This window comes from Penicillium bovifimosum, assembly GCF_028826915.1.
Source record: "Penicillium bovifimosum strain IBT 22155 chromosome Unknown utg000002l_segment0_segment0, whole genome shotgun sequence".
Lineage (NCBI taxonomy): Eukaryota > Fungi > Ascomycota > Eurotiomycetes > Eurotiales > Aspergillaceae > Penicillium > Penicillium bovifimosum.
This window is the reverse complement of record NW_026622711.1, coordinates 636,391-657,505: the sequence shown is the minus strand read 5'-3', so window position 1 is coordinate 657,505 and position 21,115 is coordinate 636,391. Positions and strand designations below refer to the sequence as shown.

The 21,115-nt window shown below is 50.0% G+C and overlaps 8 protein-coding genes across 8 annotated transcripts; 5 read left to right on the top strand and 3 right to left on the bottom strand.

Annotated features, from left to right (window-relative positions):
* Positions 1-679: 679 nt before the first annotated feature.
* N7515_001447 (uncharacterized protein) lies at positions 680-1,530 on the top strand (the record flags this gene model as incomplete). The annotated part of the gene is made up of 2 exons (XM_056662191.1): positions 680-884; positions 944-1,530. The coding sequence occupies 2 exons, from the start codon at positions 680-682 to the stop codon at positions 1,528-1,530; spliced, it is 792 nt and encodes a 263-aa protein (XP_056524304.1).
* A 422-nt stretch (positions 1,531-1,952) lies between these two features.
* N7515_001446 (arylsulfotransferase family protein) lies at positions 1,953-3,685 on the top strand (the record flags this gene model as incomplete). Its single annotated transcript, XM_056662190.1, has 4 exons — positions 1,953-2,060; positions 2,117-2,251; positions 2,307-2,779; positions 2,839-3,685. 4 exons carry the CDS (start codon positions 1,953-1,955, stop codon positions 3,683-3,685), a joined length of 1,563 nt encoding a protein of 520 aa, XP_056524303.1.
* A 1,287-nt stretch (positions 3,686-4,972) lies between these two features.
* On the bottom strand, positions 4,973-7,000 carry N7515_001445 (proliferating cell nuclear antigen; the record flags this gene model as incomplete). Its single annotated transcript, XM_056662189.1, has 7 exons — positions 4,973-4,990; positions 5,045-5,331; positions 5,408-5,837; positions 5,902-5,942; positions 6,010-6,092; positions 6,238-6,365; positions 6,551-7,000. The coding sequence occupies 7 exons, from the start codon at positions 6,998-7,000 to the stop codon at positions 4,973-4,975; spliced, it is 1,437 nt and encodes a 478-aa protein (XP_056524302.1).
* A 925-nt stretch (positions 7,001-7,925) lies between these two features.
* Positions 7,926-9,974, bottom strand: N7515_001444 (vezatin family protein; the record flags this gene model as incomplete). The annotated part of the gene is made up of 5 exons (XM_056662188.1): positions 7,926-8,581; positions 8,634-9,085; positions 9,140-9,621; positions 9,678-9,868; positions 9,926-9,974. The coding sequence occupies 5 exons, from the start codon at positions 9,972-9,974 to the stop codon at positions 7,926-7,928; spliced, it is 1,830 nt and encodes a 609-aa protein (XP_056524301.1).
* A 1,352-nt stretch (positions 9,975-11,326) lies between these two features.
* N7515_001443 (kinase-like protein) lies at positions 11,327-11,914 on the top strand (the record flags this gene model as incomplete). Its single annotated transcript, XM_056662187.1, has 2 exons — positions 11,327-11,509; positions 11,561-11,914. 2 exons carry the CDS (start codon positions 11,327-11,329, stop codon positions 11,912-11,914), a joined length of 537 nt encoding a protein of 178 aa, XP_056524300.1.
* Positions 11,915-13,385: 1,471 nt separating this feature from the next.
* N7515_001442 (uncharacterized protein) lies at positions 13,386-14,162 on the top strand (the record flags this gene model as incomplete). The annotated part of the gene is made up of 1 exon (XM_056662186.1): positions 13,386-14,162. The coding sequence occupies one exon, from the start codon at positions 13,386-13,388 to the stop codon at positions 14,160-14,162; it is 777 nt and encodes a 258-aa protein (XP_056524299.1).
* Positions 14,163-14,857: 695 nt separating this feature from the next.
* Positions 14,858-15,118, top strand: N7515_001441 (uncharacterized protein; the record flags this gene model as incomplete). The annotated part of the gene is made up of 1 exon (XM_056662185.1): positions 14,858-15,118. The coding sequence occupies one exon, from the start codon at positions 14,858-14,860 to the stop codon at positions 15,116-15,118; it is 261 nt and encodes an 86-aa protein (XP_056524298.1).
* Positions 15,119-15,459: 341 nt separating this feature from the next.
* N7515_001440 (alpha/beta fold hydrolase) lies at positions 15,460-16,715 on the bottom strand (the record flags this gene model as incomplete). Its single annotated transcript, XM_056662184.1, has 3 exons — positions 15,460-16,106; positions 16,196-16,398; positions 16,453-16,715. 3 exons carry the CDS (start codon positions 16,713-16,715, stop codon positions 15,460-15,462), a joined length of 1,113 nt encoding a protein of 370 aa, XP_056524297.1.
* Between the last annotated feature and the right edge of the window lie 4,400 nt (positions 16,716-21,115).

Below are 21,115 nucleotides of genomic sequence, written 5' to 3'. Positions count from 1 at the left end.
ACTCGAATGGCCGACAACAATTGACTCATCACCGTATCGGAGAAGTTGAGCCAAGAGAAGTTCGAAAAGGAGAAAGAATATCTCACAGTTCTGAGTTATGTCGACGTGAGATCTAATGTGATGTGACACGTACGAAGACGCGGAATGGGCGCCAGCTGCCAAGCCCCATTTGTTTTGGCAGTTGGCGCCTATTCATACCAAGCTTCCGCGTGTTAGTACGCCCCACCCACGAATCAATTTCCCCAACGGATAATCTTTTCGATCACGTCTCCGTACTACGACTAGGCGTTATCTTTGATGATTGGATCGCTTGAAATCCTCGATTGACACAATGTAACGATGTCAACAATCGATATTTATTGCGTATTCGGAATAGCCAACTGTGTATACGGAGTGGTCCGTGAGGAGAACTCCGGCATATGCGGGGTATGAGGGGGAAGATAACGATGACTTCCGTCGTGATAGGCCCTTCTCTTCGACATTCCCAATTCGTATTTGTCCCTAGGTAATCCACTCGCGCAAGTTCGCAACTTCATTCTATTCCAAGTACGGATATCTATCAAGTACCTTAATCCTGGTGCAACATCCCCGCTGCACCATCCCCGGGACATCGTCCACCGAGCAGGCTGCCCGCCATATTCCCACGGACAGAACCACCCAACATTCTCATGCTTACAACATGTCCAATCCTAACCCCAAGAAATCAACCTGCCGCTTCTCCACACGCATCTCAATCAGATGGCTCCCAGAACCCGCCCAGGAAACGACCGATACAATCGTGATGTCCGTGAAAGACTGGTACCTCGACCTGCGAATAGAAAAGCAAACAGGCAAGATTGACTGGGCGATTGCCGGACAGCGGATTATCGAGAGTCAAGAGCCTTGTATGTTATCTACAGTGCATTCAATTCAGTTCTACAAATAACCCCCTAACCAGAATTAGTGCGGGTATCCTTCACCCATGAGCTAGACTCCCACGATGCATTCGAGAGCGTCGACTGCGGGACTTTCGTCTCCTTGCCCAACGGCGACGACCTAGAGACGGGCATGATGCCCCGTCCCGATCTCCCCGGTGCGCCCGAGACGGAGTACGAGGAGGTCTGGCGGGAATTGGCGTTCCGAGAAGGCCCTGAGGGACCTAGAAAAGGTCTTTCGTGGGTGTTGGAGTCTGAAGATGGGGATGGGGATTGTGGGGAAGCGGGAGAGGTTACAGTGACGAAGACTTTTATCGGTCGCATTTGGGGGACGTTTCTGGCTTTGCGACAAACTCAGACTCATATGAGACAGAAAACTGCTTCTGGAGGACTGGTGGTTAAAAAGTCCGGCGGTGATGTTACTGCTAGGAGGGAAGAGTGGGGATCGGGGTCGGGGTGGAGTGAGAAGTATGCGGTTGGTGATGCGGCGCATACTTTGCCTTCGATGATGGCTGGAATTGACGGGGAGGGTATTGGAGCTTGGAGAATACCTGGGGAGAAGGTACTGGTCCAAGGGAAGACTTACGTTGTTCGAGCCTTTGAGGAAGTCGAGTGATGCGTCGTCTCTCGTTGCTTCATGCAGCTACTCCTTGCGCCTTGCGAATTGAGATGAAAACAGGCAAATGGAAAGTCGAGGATTAGCTAGCTCTTCCATCGGACGGTCCTAACCATTAGCTATTGAGACCGATTTTGATAGGGACGGTCTGCGGACACTCCCCTAGCTATGCGTTCCACTCCTCTAGTCCTAATATGGTAAGCGCAATTTTATCATTTCCGTCCCGATTAAGTTTTCGAGCTACCGACCAGGGCACTGGGAGAAGTGGGTAGGTGGTACAGCACAGCTACACAGGCACGGGAGTAACCCCCGACATTGGACCTCTATTCCTGAAACCACCTCTATTCCTCAGTCTATCTAAAGTTATAGGACTGGTGAGTCTACAGAATCAGCCGGCCATTAGCATAGGCTACTACAGCCACATGATGGCTGTCTTGATTGGTTATGGCCTCCATGTCCTGTTGTGGACAGTATTCTCCCCATACCTTCTGTCAGAGGCTTCAGCAAGCTCGACTCGCTGTTTTCAATCAGTAAGCTTATCTTCAGTATACTACCGCATATACGAATAGCTAACCAATCCCACTAGAGACCAGATATTTGCGCCCCAGCATTGAACGTCACTCATTATGAGGATGGCCATGTTACTCCGGGCTACATATTCATTGCTCCTTATTCGATGAGTGACTTCAATGATGGCCCATACATTTACAGCCACTCAGGAGTGAGTACAGACTATGAAAAGACATCATTGCACAGCACACTTACAATTCATCCAGGACCTAGTCTGGGCCGGCGCTGAAGGCAGAGAACTTGTACACAATCTCCACCCCTGCCGTATTGCAGGCAATGAGAAACTATGCATGTTGTCAATGCGCCACGGTACCGGAGTTCTAGCAACGGGCCCAATCGTCGCTCTAGACCGAGGTCTATACACACCGGAAGGGGAAAGGGACTTCATCGAGATCCTTGGCGGCAAAGAGCCAGACGTGCATGAGCTGAACGTTGTCAATAACGGAACAGCCGTTCTGACTACCTGGTTAAAGACTTGGCCGCGGGATCTCTCTTCCGTTGGAGGCCCGAAAAACGGGTATCTGAGGAGTGCCGGCTTTCAAGAGGTTGACATCGAGACGCAAACTGTCAGTTTCAAGTGGGACGCTGCGGAGCACGTCCAGATAGAAGACTCGTTCATGGAGCTTGGTATTGGACGCTGGGGGGATGGGATCAGTCCCGAGACTGATTGGGACTTCTTGTAAGCCGTCTCTGCTATCTTTTGACAGGAAATTGCCCAGCTGACGTTCTATTGACTAGTCATCTCAATTCAGTAGACAAATCCAAAGAAGGCGACTACATAATCTCCGCACGCCATATGAATGCTATCTACATGATCTCAGGCCAGAATGGCACTGTCCTATGGACACTTGGGGGCAAAAAGTCTGATTTCACATTTGAGTCCGGGTTGAACTTCAGTGCCCAGCACCACGTCCGGCTGCAAGAGAAGCGGAGCGACAGTCTCACCATCTCGCTATTGGATAATGGATCCGATGGACACCACCAGACCGCATTCTCATCGTCCGGTCTCGTCCTGCATTTGGATATGCAAGCTATGCATGTTTCTCTGCTCCAGCGGTATACCACGCCCAGCGGGATTCTCACCACTCAAGAAGGAAGCGTACAGCTTTTGGGAAATGGGAATGTGTTTATATACTGGGGCGGAACACCATTCCTCAGTGAACATACCTCGGATAACTCGCACGTCGTATTTGAAGCGCATCTGGCAGACCCGACGGGCTTTTGGTACCGTGCGTGCAAGGCGAACTTTACCACGGCGCCGACGACTACTCCGGATGTCGTTGGCGTGTCTGTGTCTATTTCAGGGCCGACAACCTGGTACGTGTCATGGAATGGGGCTACTGAGGTGCGGGGATGGAGGGTGTATGCTTCACAGGAGGAGGTGGGCGAGTATGAGTTCATTGGATTCTTTGCAAAGAGTGGGTTTGAGACGAAGATTGAGCATGATGGTTTCTTTGCCCGGGCTATCGTTGAGGCTGTTGATGACAATGGGTTGTCGATATGCAACTCGTCTGCCTCTATTAGTACAGTCCACCAGAGTCCGGACGGAGGTAGTGCACAGAGTGTTCTGCGAGGCCTGAACTGAGGTACATCCTGCGAAGCATTGAGAGATGAGAAATCAGCTAGTCATTAGAATGTAGGCCTTTAGGGCATCACAACCAAGTCAATCGACAATCAGTCAATCACGACACTATTCACTAAAATGATAAATCAACCATTAAAGACATACGTACATAGTGACATGAAGCAACACAACCAAAGTTGGTCCAAAACCACCTGGACAATGGATGCCCTATCCCGCCCAAAACAGCAAAGCGCCGCTGACTCACACCACGTGACAGCAATATAAAAACCTCTCGAACCCACCACCCTCACAAACTTCCTTCCATCAAGCGCCACCCCCACCAATGCTGCGTTTCTTTGCTACACACGACGAGCCTAACGGCCCGTCCTCGCAAACCCCAGGGTTTAAAACCCCCGGGCAACGCGATACTCCTTGCAAATGAGAAATTCGGAGGAATCTTCAAAAAACCCAACCCGCGCCTTCGTTCGTTCATTCGCGCGTCGGCGCCGGTCCTGCCCGTGAGGGCCTGGTGTGAATCCTAGATTCACTTCTAAACCACACTTGCACTTGGCATCAGAAACATCGGGCGGACGGGGCTAACGGGCTCGCGGCTTCTGGCTGTGGGTTTGTTTTGTCTCGGACGTCCTTGGGAGAGTCGGTGCGGAGATTGTGTGTGATGACACTTTAGTGCAATACGCAGCATACCTTGCTCTGCTTCTCCTCTTCGGGGGAGGAGTGGATGGTATCATTCGATTCCGATCATTCTGGTGGGGTTGGCGCTTCATCTTTTTTTTTCTTCAGGTCAGTGTTCGCTTTTGCCTCCCTTTTTCCTGGATTGTTGGGGGGTGCTGGGAAGAATTTTTTTGACAACCTTGCTGATTGTGGGGTTGTGGACCTGTAAGGTCTTAGGGTCGTGTGCCTGTCCGCTTCGTTGGATTCGGGCGCTGGTGGACGGTGGAGACTGGGTTTTGTGGGATGTTTCAGGATACTAGCTGGATATTGGTGGAATATGATTATTTACTGGTCCAATGGCTGGCATAGCTTTTCTAGATCTCTGGCTTTTTTCCTCTCGTAGCGAGCTTAAAACATCAAATGCCTACGTAGATACCTGGAGCTTTGCAAAGGTTGGATTCCGGGATTTGCCATGTCAATAATTTGACCGCTGAATGTGTAAATTTATCGTGAAAATAGAAAATCCCTCTTGTAGGGATGCAGTGATAGAACATTTCCCTCCGTCCAGTTCTCTCAATTATCGTAGAGCTTCATTTTAGCATTGCCCATGCCCCCTCAGAACCCCGGGTGAATTCCTTACTCTTCATCACCGATCTGTGTACACATATGTTAGCTTCGTTTCCGTGACTCGAACTTTTGAGAACCCACCTTAGGAGCCAGGTAGAACCGCAGGTGGCCACTTCCCAGACCGTACTCGACAAGTAGCGGCACTTCCGCGGACAGGTGCAGCTCAACAAAAGTGGACAGGTTGGAGGCCTTGCAGAAGTTGACAAGGTACTTGAGGGAGAAGGTCAGGGCGACGGGTTCGGAGAGGTCGATGGTGACGTTCTTCTCGGGATTTTCGACGTTGGTGTGTTGACGGATGGTGACGGAGCCGTTACCGATATCACCCTGGCAGGAGAACTTGACACCCTCCTTGCTGGCTTCGATCACAACTGCAGAGAGAATTAGTAAAATAGAGCTTTGATGTATGTTGCCAGCCGGATTTAGCTTCCGGGGAATATTACTTACCAGACTCAGACAGCTGATTGAGATCTCTGCAGATACGCTGGAACTCGCCAGAAGGCATCTTCACGGTAGCGGCGTATTCAGTCTCCGGGATGGCCAGGTGCTCCTGGTCAATATCCATGAGCTTGATATCATACTCGCTAAGTCTGTCTGTCTCGGCACTCTCGAACATCAAGTTGACGGCATCGGGCGAGTCCTCGGCCTTGAGGGTCAGGATGTCTTCGTTCTGGGCGGCGCGGAGCACCTTGGTTAGGGACAGCAGGTTGATGCCGAGGGCGATGTTGCGGTCGCAGCGGTAAGGGGAGAAACCCTCAGCACGGAGCAGCATGGAGACCAGGGCAACGTGCGAGTTGTCCATGGCCTGAAGGGCGATGCCGGAGTCATTGCAGTCGAAGTTGCAGTCCTGGACGAGATCCTTGATGGCATCGACGACCTACCCACAACAGCATCAGTATTTGGTCCATGGCTGGAGTTATCAATTGATTTAGATCACATACGCGCTTCAGAAGGCTGGCCTGTTCCAATCGTGCTTCCAACACTAGTGGGTCGGTTAGTTGATCGGGTTCTTCGCACACAACAATCTTTTCGAATTGGGGCTGACTTACTTATGAGGGTTTGTGTGTAGGTCTGTAACTGGGTCGTGAGGGATGAGGAGGCGCGTGTGTATGTTTTTATCAGAGTGAAGAAGCTGGTAAGGGACGAGGGTAGTGAATTGGGTATGTATGGGCGAAGATGAAAGGAACAGTGGCCTAATTAATAGAAGGGTCGCGTTCGAGGGTGGGGAAGACGCGGTCGCGTTTGGCGATATGTCCCCTTTGGGTTAAGTTTGATACCTCAGGCGGTAAGGCGATAAGGCCTCCTTCATTGGCATCCCGTCTCTGGTAGATCCAATGAGATCGAAGCTATCACGGAGATCCAGGAGTATCTCGATGTACGCAATAGCTTTGAATCCATGTGTAGGCTACGGATATAGTTGCGGTCAGTGGTCTAAGTTGGAGCTCTATATGCTAACTAGAAGATAACCTTAAGATAACCCTGTTCAGACGGCAAACATGTGTCTTTTACATGACCTCGACTTGAACTGTATACATCTCCTGTCATCTCTACCTAGTGAATAGTCCCATCCTTAACCAACTGTCGCAGCACCTTGATAGTCCCCTCAACAGCCATTTGGCTCATTTTCTTCTCCTTCCCCAGCAACTCCGCCAACTCCTTCTCCGACGCACCAGGATGCCTCCACTCAAAGATATAAGTCATGAAAAGTTCCCCATCAGCCCCCTGGCTAATCACATTGCTAACTCTGCTCCCATCCGGCTGGGCAAACTCAACCCGGCAAGGTTTAAACGCTGTGACTGTTTCCTTCACTATCTTTTGCGTCTCGCGGAAGGTGACCTCGCGGACGGTGACAGGGTTGCCGGTGGCTGGGTCGATGTATTCATCGACAACCTTTGTTGATTGGATCGCTGCCGGGACGAAGGTCTCTGCGGACCGGATCTTAAGGAGGAGGCCGCTCCAGATTTGATCTAGGGATAGGTGGGGGGTTGCGCCTGCCGGATTGATGGGGGCGGTGAAAGCGAGGTTGTTTGTGGAGGTCATTTTAGGCTCAAGGGCGATACAGAATGTGTCAATGGCTTTATTGTGTGGATTGGGGGTTTCTTTTATGTCTGGAGAGAAAGGACTAAGGAATGCGACAAGTAGAATGACGTCAACCGATCACTCGATAGTGTTTATAAGCTCGGTCGGACTGCTCTTGTGCGGGCCGAGCTGACTGATCCGGCCTTCGAGCCCCGAAAGCCTCGCGGATCTGCTAGATAGTAGACACTGCGGGAGCCAGAGAGTATGGAATTGGGGGTGGATTAATACTGGAAGTTGGCAACATGTGGCAAGGAGCGCAAGAGCAGAGTACTAAATTGGAAGGAAAAGATTGTCAGGCATTTTCATGCATATATCCATATGACCGTCTTGAATCGAGAGAGAGTCTACTGTGCAGATACAGGATACATACTCTGGAAAAGCGATGAAAAGCGTGAAGTAGAGAGAAAATAGCTAGTTAGCTAGATGAGTGAGTAGGTAGTTAAGTCTGATGGTCCATGGAGCAAGCACAAGCAGCTCACGCAACCTTCAACATGAACTACGAGAGTTACGAATATCCGAATGAATAGTAGTATTGATTACAGAAAGACCTGCTGTACTATACAAATGGGAAATGAGTGTTGCCCTAACACTCAACACGCTTGAATGTCGAAAGAAGCGTCGTCACCACAATGATGGGGAGGAAATCAAAACGGACAATAAAGATACAAAGGAAAAGAACGATAAGTAGGAGACAAGAAGCAAGAATCAAAAAGCAATATTAACCAATAAAACACCGTTGTCGCCGGGTCCGTCTATGTTGTGGGTATCAATTTGTGACTGCCAGCGGCTAGCGCTGATTCAAGTCAAGCCTGTGCTGGTTGGCGCAGGGGGTAAAACAGAGATTCTGTGGGTGCTTCAAGCACAAGACAGAGATCCCAACGTTGGCTTAGATGCTGGTGACTCGTTTTGCAGAGTTGTTTCCTGGTCGCTGTTTGATGACCATTTCCAGTTCCTTGAGCATGTTAGTGCTGGCATCTGCCTTTTCCCGGGCAGTCGCCTGTTTAGCACGGTCCTCTCGCACGCGTGCAAGACGCTCCTCTCTCGTCAAAGACACTCTTTTGTTTCTCGACGCTGGAAGAACAACAGCTTCGAAGATTTCTTCGTCATCGTAGGTTTGGGTCAGGTCCGGCCGGCCCTCACCATTCAAGGCTCTGAGTGCATCTGTCGGGCTGCCCTCAACTGCCGTGGAACCACCCAAGCTAGGGGTGGGGGACATGGGGAACAAGGTACTTGGTGGTCGGGAGCGATCCCCAACACTGAGGCGATCTTGTTGGTTCACCAAGGCGGCCTTACCGACTTCCCACTCTTGGAGAAGAGCCCTGAGGTCGCTGCCAACCGAGTCGTACTGTGTAAGGAGAGTGGCTTCAAAGTCATCCGGGTCTGCGCGTTCTAAATTGGCGTGTGTCTCCTCGCTGACGATATGCATTTTAGCATGTAAGGCACGGACTCCTTGCGACAAAGAGCTGAGTCGCCGAAATTGAGCACGCAGGTGATCCTTGCTTGGCGACGCGGAAGGTAGTGGAGACGGAGGGATGTTGTTATCTGCAATCATCAGCCAATGTTATTATGTGACAGAACGGGGATTAACACTCACGATCCTCCTCGTTCAAGATTGCGGTCATTCTCTGCATGCTGCTTCCGGTTACTGCCGCAAGGTCACGCATTTCTTCGACAGCAGAACTCCATCTCGCAATATCTGAGCCGCCACCGTCGGCGCTGAGGGCTAACAAGCAGCACAAGACGCTTTTCCTCACACTATAGAGTTTCCCAAATAGAGTCCGCAGGGCACGTAGTGAGTACTGGTCCTCGTTGGTTCGATTCGACAGGGACGCCTCTATTGCTTCAAGCTCCTCCAGTCCAATGTCATAAATGTCGTAATATTTAGCAAGATCGCCCTCATCGGTAAGCGGGCGTAGGGTGTTCTGAGATTCAATATACCGCGCAAGCATCGAGTAGAAGCACTCTGAAACCGCTCGGCGCAATCTCAAGCAGCGCCGCGTCTGCACTTGATCTTCCAACCGACTGATAGGGGGCAGTGGTGTGCTTCTGTGCGATGCGTTAGTTTGGATGTCCCTGTGAACAGAAAGAACGACTTCTTACATCCGATAACCTCTTGAGACAAGTTCAACCTCCTGGATGAACACCACGGATGCGGACGCCGCGGAGTCAAATCCCTGGGCATTTGCGATGAAAGCACCGGCTGCCTCAACAGCCTGATGCCGCAGATACTTCAGCCATTGCCGTTTTGCAAAAGCGTAGAACAAGACTCCAACGGTAGGCACAATTATCAGGAGCACTCCCACTTTTTTGAAACTGATTCCTGACCCAGGCCTTGACCGAGTCCAATGTAATAACCAGGCAATAGAAAAGGATGTAAAGGCTGTAACTAGGGCGCCTTGAGTTCCAAAGGTTGTAGATAGGGACGGTAGAGCTGCAGGTTGTTTTGCGGATAGGACGTCTGCGGCGGAGGTGTAGGAGGGGGCGCTGTGCTCGTTCAACAGTTGTGACGCGACAATCACGTAGCCAAATTGTTCCAAGAACCGTTTATTGTCACTTCGTGCCAGTTGAAAGTTCAGGGCGGACTAGAAGAGAAAGAGCATGAGTTTGAACGTGCGCTATCGAAGGCGAGGGGTCGTACAGAGCAAGCGTCATAGATTTTCCCGATTATCTCCCCCTGCGATGTGCCTCGTAGGTCGAGAGGTTTCGGTAGCTTGTTTCTAACCCGGTCCTGGAATTTGGAAGCCCCTCGGGGGGCGAAGTTGGAGGCACTGGTATGATCATCATCACTTTCGTCCTCCACGGGCCAACTCTGTGAGTATCCACCCTCCCCTAGTGCGGTCAGCGAATGTCCATGGATATTCCTCGCGGGTGCCGGGCATAACAAACCCTCCAAGTATTCGGCCAAAGGCGAGTTCTCAAAAACGAGTGACTCCATGTTGCGGGATCATGCCGCGGTGACAGGAGAGCGGAAGCCTCAAGGTCGGTGACGGGAGTGACGGAATGGTGACGCGGAATAAATAATCAGACAGGCGCTTTATAGGAAGCCCATGTCGCATAGAAGAATGGGCGGACAATATGACGGGTAGTCTGACCGTTAAAGAAGTAAACGTTGTGAGAATGCCTGGGGCCACGTTGAGGCACGTCCGGGGAAAGGAGGTCACGAGAGTCTAATTTAGGCTTGACCCACATGCCTGTTCCTGTAACTTCCTGATGAAATCACATGCAAGGACATCCTTTTAATCTACTACACAGTAAGACGAAACGAAGAAAATACATTAGGATGCGCGGTGCATTAGCCCTGGAGAACATTACTAGCCACATCGGTCAATTCATCCTTGGACGGAGAAGAGAAAAGCCGTTGGCCTGCGCCCTTTCAGCCACCAAAACAATCTGAATACGCCCAGGAGTACCATCGAGCAAACGCGTTTCTTCTTCACTCGGACTATGCTCTCGTCGCTTCTGTAAATCTGCGATCTCTCCCTAGTCCCTCGGCTGGGACGCAAATGGAAACCTCTCAATTTCTCCAACCCTAACTTCGTCCGGATACCCGAGTGGCACAAGATTGAAGAGGAGACTCTCCCAGACTATGTCGCCTCGCAGTATTATCCGACTCGGATCTGAGAAGTCATCAAGGAGCGATATCAAGTCATCGGTAAAGCGGGATTTGGGTCTACCTCAACTGCATGGCTTGCACGAGATATGGAGTAAGCTTTCTCATTATTTCATCCCTTGGCTTATAGGAGAGACTTATCCGCCAGTATCATAGCGACCGGCGTTATGTTATGCTCAAAATCTTCGTCCAGGCTTCGTCTATGGGGCAACAAGTGAATAACGAGCTCGACATGTATAAACACATGGAGCAATCTCCAACGACCCATCCCGGTCGCGACGTGATAAGAACGTTACTTGATACATTTGACATCGACGGACCTCAGGACAAGCATCGATGTCTTGTGCATCCCCCGTTATGGGAGAGTGTTTTGGCTTTCTTGCGCCGTAACCCGGTGGAGAGACTACCCTCGCCAGTCATCGCAGTCGTCCTTCATCGCCTATTTCTAGCACTGGATTATCTTCATACAGAGTGCCACATTGCACACACTGGTTCGTGCCCCTGTTTATCACCTTTGGTCTCTACAATTTTCTTACTCATTTCCTCATTAGATATTAAAGCTGATAACATCATGTTCGGAATCAAAGATGAATCAGTTTTCACTCACTTTTGAAGAGTACGAACTTAATAAACCTGTTCCAAGGAAAGAGGTAGATACAGACGGTAGAACAATCTACATGTCCCAAGAACTCAAAATACCCAAGAAAGTCAGCTCCCCAATCCTTTGCGATTTTGGTTCGGCCATACATGGGGATCAGCATCACTCGGTATTCATTCAACCTCGGATCTACCGAGCACCTGAGGTGATTCTAGGCGTTCCGTGGACGTTTAGCGCCGATATATGGAATGTGGGATGCATGGTAAGACTGAACGCTATACGATGATCCGATAATGCTAATAGCATATTGTAGATTTGGGATATCTACGAAGGCGGTTGTTTGTTTACAGGCCAAGACCCTGAATTTGGAAGATACCGGAGCCGAGCCCATCTTGCCGAGATTATCAACCTTCTTGGCCCTCCGCCTCCTAGCCTTCTTAGAGAAGGGGAATTGAAAGACAAATTCTTTTCGAGTGAAGGCAAATTCCTGAATCCGGATCTCTTGACGGGTTTGGTACCGCTTGAACAGAGGGAAACTACTCTGGACGGGAAAGCGGAGAGAGAATCTTTTCTGCGTTTCATGCGCAAAATGCTACAATGGGAGCCCAGTAAGCGAAGCTCGGCTAAGGAGCTAGCGGAAGACGAATGGATCCATAGTCATATGTAATCGTTCAATTGCTATATTTAGATCTATCTCTGGCGGTTTGGTGGAAGGAGTCTTGCTTGAAACTGATTCCATTGGGAAGGGCGGCGGGCGACTCTGCTTAGAACAAAGACAGCCCTGATCGCTTTGGGCCAATGCAAGTTTGCTCGCCGTTGACCTTCATCTTTCACCACTTCGGGTCTTGTATTACTCGCCGGCGATGTCCTACGGACAATGTGTCTATGAAGTGGTTTATATACACAGTAGTGGGAAAACATTCTTCAGATAGAGGAGATGGCCAAGAAATTGAGCATCATATCTGCTTCCTTCCGGATCTGGTGTTCATCCATCTTTCCACGGTTGACGTGATAAGCTTAACCCTAACCTTATAACCTCTTTTCGTCGACGTCACAGCTGTTGCTCTCAGTGATGGAAGGTGCGACTTCCATCGCAACCTCCTACAACTTTGACCATGATTATGGTCTTGCCACCTTCCAAGCTGAGTCCTTGCCAGGCGGTTTCTCACGTAAATAGAGCACCCTACCTATGCCCTCTGATTCCAGTCGCACAAGTTCATGTTTTCTTACTATATTTGCTTCAAGGTCCACACCTGCGCATGCATGTTGATCATCATTTCTCGGGCAATCATGATCTCTTCCTGGTTACCGTTTCACCTTTTTGCTTTGCATTCCCAGCCCAACCCTCGCTATTGTTTGTATCTTCCACGTTCCAAGTAAATCATACTTACCTTACAATCAACAATATCAGAAGTTGCTGACCCACACTGTTGTGAACTACAGTTATCTTGGTCTCCAGGTACCGCTAAAACCCAAATTCGTTGATACGGAAGGGTCGGCCGAACTGTCTATCTGTCTCCTTCTCCTAACGCGTCTTCGTTATGCTCGATGATGCGTGCCCCGTCGCGTGTACACCCGTCGCGAAACGTTGTATATAGATTGTGAAGGTGGGGAGAAAGAGGGTATCTATCTCAGATTGGACCAATCCCTAAGAAGCTCTCCATGGTAGCTATAGTGACACCATGGATAAGGCTTTCAAAGCAACCCACTTGCTCCAGATACACGAACGCGACAGATCCTCACAGGCTACGCCACTTTATAGTTCCCTGAGCCGTAGATGACGTAGAATCAAGTACGCAACGTGCCTTCCCCAGTCCGAGGTGGTTTCTTCGATTGCCTCGCTCCTTCAGCAAACGAATTCATACATCACTGATTGGCAAACTTAGCTCTTGCGTTCCTAGACATGAAGCACTCATCTGAAGAACTCATCTTGCCTACATGTAGAAGGCGTTGAACCCACACGTGTGTCTTCTAGGACCCCTCCATTTGCTTTCCAAAGTAAGAGACTTCCTTCAGATCTTCTTTAAATCCTACCGTATGACACTTCGACTTCTTCTTCCTCTTCCTCTTCCTCTTCTTCAACTCATATCCCTCTCCTGACTCTCATCAGTTCCTCCCGGCTTCAGCCATCGTGCATCATGTCGCAGGCTCCGGGAAACCCTGGGTCCAACGACCCCACGGCCGAGTCTGCTAGACGCCAGCCTCGAATGATGCTGTCCGGATCTACGCCTCGTGTCCCTCTTCGGGAACTCCCCCGTCCGTCCCAGCCAAATGCGGCCCAGGTTGATGTCCCTGGCCGTGGCGGAGGTAAAGAGAACATGCCCCCTGGCCGCCGTCGGTTCGTCCATTCCGGAAACGATGATAAGCATGATAATCCTCCACGTGGGCCCCAACGCCCCCGTCGTGCCCTGCGAACCGTCGCCTCTACTAGACGCCCAACAACTAAGACTGAGAAAGGGCAGAAGCGGCCATTGGGTCGAGTCGCTTTGGGTGAGGTTCATGGAAACATCATCAGGCTCCCCAAGAGACAAGCCACAGAGACCCTCGATCCCGATCCCGATGTCGTTGCATTGCGACGTGCCCTTCGTGCCGTTATTATTCAACGGGCTTGGCGATCATACGTCAGACGACGTGAGTCAAATGCGCCTGCTATTGCTGCTCCCTCTCCCAAGGCCAGCAAGGAGTGGGCTTGCGAGGTGATTGCTCGATGGTGGCGTCAGGTCAAGACCAGCAAAGTTCCGGCGCAGAACAAACAGATCCAGCAGATCGATCAAACTGGACAAATCAACCAGACAACCTACCCGGAGTATGCCGAACAGATGAAGCAGGTAGAGCAGAAGCCACGACAGAAGCCTGCCGGCCAGCGGCCCTCTATCCGCCAGGTTGATGGTCTCCGACGGATTCGCCGTCTGTGAATCTTCACTCTTTTTTTACTTGATTTCTTTTGTTGATGATACATACCCCTGCAGCCTTTTCATTTGCTGCGAAACCTCTCCGCTCGATCTTCAACAAGTTTTCAAGGATTATTTGGTTAATGTTATTGGTGGTTGGGTTTTCTCTAGGTCCCCATTCTTGGGTCTGACCACGATGGCGTCAATGGCCTTATGGAGTTTTGGTGTGTTTATTTGAATTTCAGGGCTTACTTGGTTTGAAGCAACTCCGAAGACATTTTACAGTGCGTGAAACTGGTCTTCTTACTGCCTACTTAGGTAGTACATGATGTATGCAATAATTCAATCCAAATGATTATCCAACTGTCAATGTGTCTAGGCTGAGCATTTCCTGGATCCGACGTAAATGGCAAATTCTAAGATTCTAGAAACTACATGTTGTAAGTTAAACCAATTCATTTGCCTTCTGTTCGCCTCATTCATTGACATACAATACTCCAGCCACCATCGTACCTATAGACTGTGCCACCAACTCATCAAAACAATGATGTCATAAGGCGCACACCCCAATATAAGAACCACCTGCCACCTTCTTATCTTCACCACATTATCAACAGTACTATAATCCTCTATTAAACCTCCTCCACGTTCACTCCAGCTTGAATCCATATTTGAAACCATTCAAACATCAAAACTCAACAACCTAAATACACTACACCATGCCGGAGAACCAAGACAAAGGCGCAACTGGAGCCGCCAAATTCGTCACCTCAACACTCGGTAACACCCTTGGCGGCGTCACCCGCACAGTCGGCGGAGTAGCAGGCACCGCAGGCCGCGGCCTCGGCGACACAATCAACAGCGCAACAGGCAGCGCCGGCGAGCCAATCGGTAATGTCCTCGGCAGTGCAAGCACGGGTTTAGAAGATGGCGCGAAGCGTGTAGCGAAGGGAGTTGAGGATGCCGGGAAATGGAAGTGACTCAAGTTAACTTGAGGCGGATTCTACTTGTACATATTGTTCTTGACGCTTGAATTGTATCTACCTCTCGATACTTACCGAGAAAAGTAACCTTACCCCGATACTGCGAGAAGTGACAAGTCAATATTCCAAGGCGTCTGCTGAGGGAGCAGGCTCCGGTGTAACTTCATTCGCGTGCAGCCAGGTTGCATCTTCGATGTAGTAAGTTATTCTGAATTTATATCCAAGTCATGAGAGTATAACTGCACCATACCTATTCGCCAAGCCCTCCTCCTCATAGGTCCGAGCGAGTAGGTACACAGTAAACCGCTATGGTTATATAGTACTCCGTACATACTATGCTATATATCGTCCTCCACTGTGCCCATTTCCCTGAAAACACTCTCCCACACCTCCGCAGACTGCACCAAGCTATCATGATCAGTGCCAGCCACTGTCTTGGACTCAAATTCGACAACACCACCCAAGTCCCGACCCCTCGTCTGGGCCCAACAATTCTCAAAATAATCCTGACCTTTCTTGCCAATCATACTATCACTCTCAGCAAAGAACACCCTCACCCCCAACGGTGAACCATCTGTTCCTTTTTCAACCTCTACCAACTCACGCACAAAGACCTCGTAGTCTTCGCACTTCCCCCAGGTATTAGTTTCCTTCCGCAGACACTGCAGCGCCTCGCTGTTTGACCCAACCGTGTCCTCCTGGAACATGGCCTGCATCATCGCGGAGTCAATTTCCTTCTGCTGCTCCAGCGTTAGTGCATAGTTTTCTTCGATGTACTGACGATTCTTCGCCTGGGCATCGTTGCTCTTTGAAGGGAAACTGGCGGAAAACCCGGCAACAACTGCCCCGCTCTTTGCTATCGGTGACCCGTTCTGGACAAGGAATAAGCGCGGGATATGATGCCACAGCTTGAAGGCCGGGGTTGGGATGTATTGCGCCAATTTCATGGTGGTGTTTCCTGATTTGGCGGGATCGACCCAGGGTGCTGTTGCTTGGTTAGATTCTCCAGGATTCTATGAATAGGGAAATGGAACTGAGAGAGCGGAGTGTGTTTCTGCAGACAGCGTCTCGCACCTAGTAATGTAACCATCGCTTTATCAGGACGCAGAATATCCCGACAGTGATATAGAGTATTCAGCAGATAGATGGTGCCGGCACTATGTGACGCCAGCGATACGTGCTGGATGTTTAGATGCGCCAAAAGTCGAGGGACTATCTCGATCCAGGCTGATACTCGCTGCGCCAGTGCTACGTCGGTGGATTTTCCCATCCCTGGACTGTTTGATATTGAATTGAGCTCGCGTCGTATTCGGTGGAACTGGATTCCTTACCGGTCGACGACTACCACGCGCACGCCGTATTTCTCGGCAATTCTGTGAAGGCAGATTCCGATATACCGGGATGAATACATGCCCGGCATAAAGAGGAGAGTTGGGATGGTGTCGTGTTCATTTGGCGCCCGGCCATATTCGCCGTAAGTTACCTTCAGAGGGCCGCTGGTTGTTGCGGAGTCGAAGGTGAATGAGGAGTGGAAGCGGGAATTAGAGACATAAGAGAGGGCGAATGAACGCGGGGATTGAGGATCGTCGCTCATTACTCAGTGAAGTGAGAATGTATTTCGGTTGATAAGAAAGACGAAAAATGTAGGATCCCGTTCGTGGTGAGACAAGCGGGGATGGAACAGGCTCCCTTCAAAGAGTAAGCTCGATGTGGCGGCCTAAGGCTGGCAGTCGACGATTTGACTTTTTTTAGCTCGATATCATCGCGATAAGCTTGGGGGCGCAAAATAAATGCTCTTTCAGCCTCATGTCTGTCTTCGCTTCCGAGATAGAATGTCCTCCTGTTAGATGAATGCCGATATGCATAAGGTTGTCGGTAATCACCTTCCAACGGACCAACGCTTGATCTAGATGAGTAGACACTATGTTGGAGTTGAGTAGATCTCGATTCCATCGCTGCAAGTGCTGATATTGGAGAATGGAGATGTACAGCAAGGAAACCGATAAGCCCTGTCTGTCACCACGTATCAAGCGCAAGCATCTCATGTTCGACATGCAAATCTTGTGTACTTACTGTGGACATGTTACCATAAGAAAACGTATGATCTATGGAAGACCATTGCCCTTGGGGTTGAAAAAGAGATGCACAACTGATGTTGCACAGTATGAGGTTAGATCCAGGAACAGACGTCGGGAGCCAGTTAAGGTTGTAACACATGAACCTCCTGGAAGTGCTTAGGGCTAGCAATGTAGTATGGTACAAGCTCATCTACATGGAGCTAGCATCGACAGCAGCTACTACTAACTCTACGAGATACACGAAAGAGCCCCATTGCTTCAACCAGGACATGTATTCCCATACTCGGGTTACTACTTTTGGAATGTCTATATTGACACGACGACAACGTCCATCCATCCTATCAAAACCCTTGGGAAAGTGTTTTGATCGCGACCACAGATCAAAAGCGGCATGCTCATGTCTTATGATCCTCTGGGAAGGCATCTCTTATAGCATCCCTGCAAGGCTGCAACCAATATACAAATACGGAGTACAGCCTAACCTAGTAGACCTCCATCCCATCTCCGCAAACAATCCCATTTCTTACCTACCAATAACTACCCCCGATCTCCATCGCACGGCCATTGTCCCGCATCGCCTATCGCCAGATGCATACCGTGGACGAAAGTTCGTATATACGACCGAGCACTGACATACGTATACGTGCAGTAGATCGCGCGATCTGACGTCGTCCAAAACATCTCGGAAAGCACCGTTAGCGCAGGTCAACACAGCTGTACATGCAGCTACCATAGCAACCAGCCACGCGGCTCCATCGTGATGTCACAAGCAACCTTGGAAGAGTCAACATCGATGTATGAGATCAACATACCTACACAGTAGAAGATGCAATAAATGCATCCCTGGCATCATTGAGTTATATCGCAGACCGCTCGTTCATCTTCTACCTTCCCATTCAGTACAACAGATCTTCCGAGGGTCTTAGCTTAACGCGAGCGTCATGGTAAGCCGTGATTGGCTGAATGATCCGGGGTAAGATAGGGAGGTCATTTGCGATTACGTAGGTCGGTACGGAGTAATTGGACCTCGGGGAGAAATGAGATACTGTAGCCCGTCCTCAAATGTTTCTATGTGATCGTCGACGTTCCGCAGTCCGGGTTATTGTGATGGACATTTGAACGCCGCTCGTACTGTACTTACGCAATACCAGTAAGGAGACCTTCCGTGGGTACCTGTAGGGTTAGCAAAATAATGGTTCCAACCGTTGCATTCTTGCTTCAAACGCGAAACGTGTGTTTCAACCTTTCGGTACTCGACACGTCCCGAGTAATGATATCATCACGCTCAATAGCATAGCGCAATAGATCTCGCGAGAACGATGTAATTTGCAGTATTGTCGCGTGTCATGAACGGAAATGCGTCATCGTCGTGATAAAACCGAACCGAAACTGAAAATGTAACAACCACTGGAGACTCTCAGACTCGTGACGCTGTAACAGATGCTCCTGAGAATCGGTGGCAAGGGTGGTATTTCCTCAGCGTCTTATCAGCGGCTGCTGACACGGGTTGCGACCGTGAGCATCAATGGAGGAAATATTCTCCGTCAGATGCCGTGCGCTTCTGCGCACGGGGTATTTGTTTTGCCTGCGCTGCGCTGTGTGATTGGTATGTTGGGCTGGGAGTTGCACGGGCACCCGATGACAAGGTGCGAGGACGAGCCTACAGTATGTCATTTGGGGCAAGGGGGCGTCGATCTTTGTGGAGCGGGCGCTTCTGGAAGATTTGAAACGTTCCAAGGGTGCCAGGTTGTTGTTTTGCTGGTTCCAACTACAGGGGTATTTTGATCGTGCGTCTGGAGTGAAATGTGAAATGTTGAGATTGTCACAGGTGTTCCGTAGGACTTCGACAGTACGAAGTTTTTGTTACAGCTGACGTGGGATGACTAGGGGTGGACGCTGGAGGTATGGCAAGAGCCACGATGGTCGCAAGTGGCGTGGGCTAGGGTGTGCATGGGTGTTCCATCAGAAGCTATATTTGTATTCCTGCTTTGAATACTGAATAGCTAACTAGGTAGCTATCAATCTTGCAAGTAAAGCCAAGTGAAAAGTCATGGCGTTCGTCTATTTCTGCGTATGTACGGTTTGAGTACCCCTGTACAATGTACGCAGTACATAGCAGACGCAATGTTAAGTAGGCGCCCAAATTCCCATCCAAACAGCCCGCTTTAATGCATTGAACAGGCTTCCAACAGCCAATTTACAGATCTCATCCCCGGACCGGACCGAGTTCAGCTCAAAAAGGCCAAGCCTGTAGCCCGTCGATCCCCCAGCCAAAATAGAACAAGAAGCACTGCCACTGCAACCCCTTTCCCCCACCCCCCAGACGCAGATTGTCACTCCGTGCGACCGCTTGGCAAAAACTATAGCACTCAAATAGTTCCCAGCGCGTGCCAAGACGTCTTCATGCACCGCTAGTTGTCAGCATTGATCGCCATGATCGCCCTTGGCGAGCACCCTTCCACTCCAGTTTCTGTACTCGATAACCGCACAGCCGCAACAAGGCATCATAGATCTGTTTTTGAGTCCTTGCTATGTGTTTGCACAGAGCTTGGCACCCCGGAAACCCTATCATCGATAGTAGAGCTATCGATAATGGTCTTCCGCCAAGATCTCCGAGAAAGGGGGTGCGGAGATGAAAATACTTCGTAGTTTCAATCGAAACAGACCCCCTTTGTGGAAATTCTTTTCCATCTTTCTTCGTCTTGTCACTCCCTTGTTCTCTGTCTTTTGCGTATTGTTACCCCGAAAATACTGAATGGTTCCCATACCACACAGCTCAGGTAGTACCGGGCGCATTCTGAAAATTCAATGCCTAGATCTTGGCAGTTGGCTTCAATATGCGCTGTCGCCAAGCATTCCTCCGGTGAGGCCCGGCTCAGGAGACGTCGGACACTGGCTTATCTGCCTCAAGCTGTATTGTGTGCACAGCCGGTAGATCATTGATCTACTTGATTCTCCAGTCTGTTGGAGACGCAGGATTCTGTGAACCCTCAAATTGGCTTGGCGATGCAGTCATGGGGTGGTGCTTGTGTAGGCCGTCATATGCCTATCGGGGAGATCTGGTTCCTAGGATTTGTGTTCCGTCATGCCAGCGAGGCATTGGTGGACTTAGTAGTTGACAATTGATTCCGAGGCCGAGTTGGTGGTTGATTTGCCGATACGGACGGGGCATTGAATCCTGTACACTGCGTAGATATTGTGCTATTGATAACTGAGACTGCCATGTCAGCGACTGGATCATGATGTACGGACTCCGGAGTACTAGATGTTAGTACGGAGTAGTCATTGCGATTGCCCGTGGCCCGCCTGTGCCCTGGCACCTGGCCGCCGCCTTTGTGAATGAAAAAAAACCCTTAGTTGTCACCATCAGGTATACTCGTAGAAGACAAAAGAGACTTCTTGCGAGTCGGCTAAGAAATCTAACATCACAACTTAGAATCCTCTAGAAGGGCTCTGACCACAGTCTCAACCGTGGAAATCGAACAAATCCCGAGAACAGCCGCTGTCAAAGTCTTGGCTTCGGCTTAACTGCATCTGGCGCATTGCAGTAGTGGAAAATGAAAATGCCTCATACTAGCTACATCGATTAGGTTAGCTGCACGAAGTATAACTTAGCTCATTCCTTCTGTCCGCCTATCGCTCTCGCAGCAGCCAGCAGCTGTGCAATCTTCTTGATCCTCGACTCCACTTCCCCGGTTGTGTGCCCGGTCAACGATCCTGGGATAGAACGTATTATACTAGTGGGTCGCAGCCATTACTTTTGGGGTATGTATATCCACGAAGACATCCACTCTTTCTTTTAGCCTGGCAATTAGCAGATCCCGCTCGTGCCATCCTGTGCCACGGAGTCCGATACCCACATGCACAGTTCACACCTTATTGCACTAGACACGAACTTGTGCTTCCTGGGCTCCTA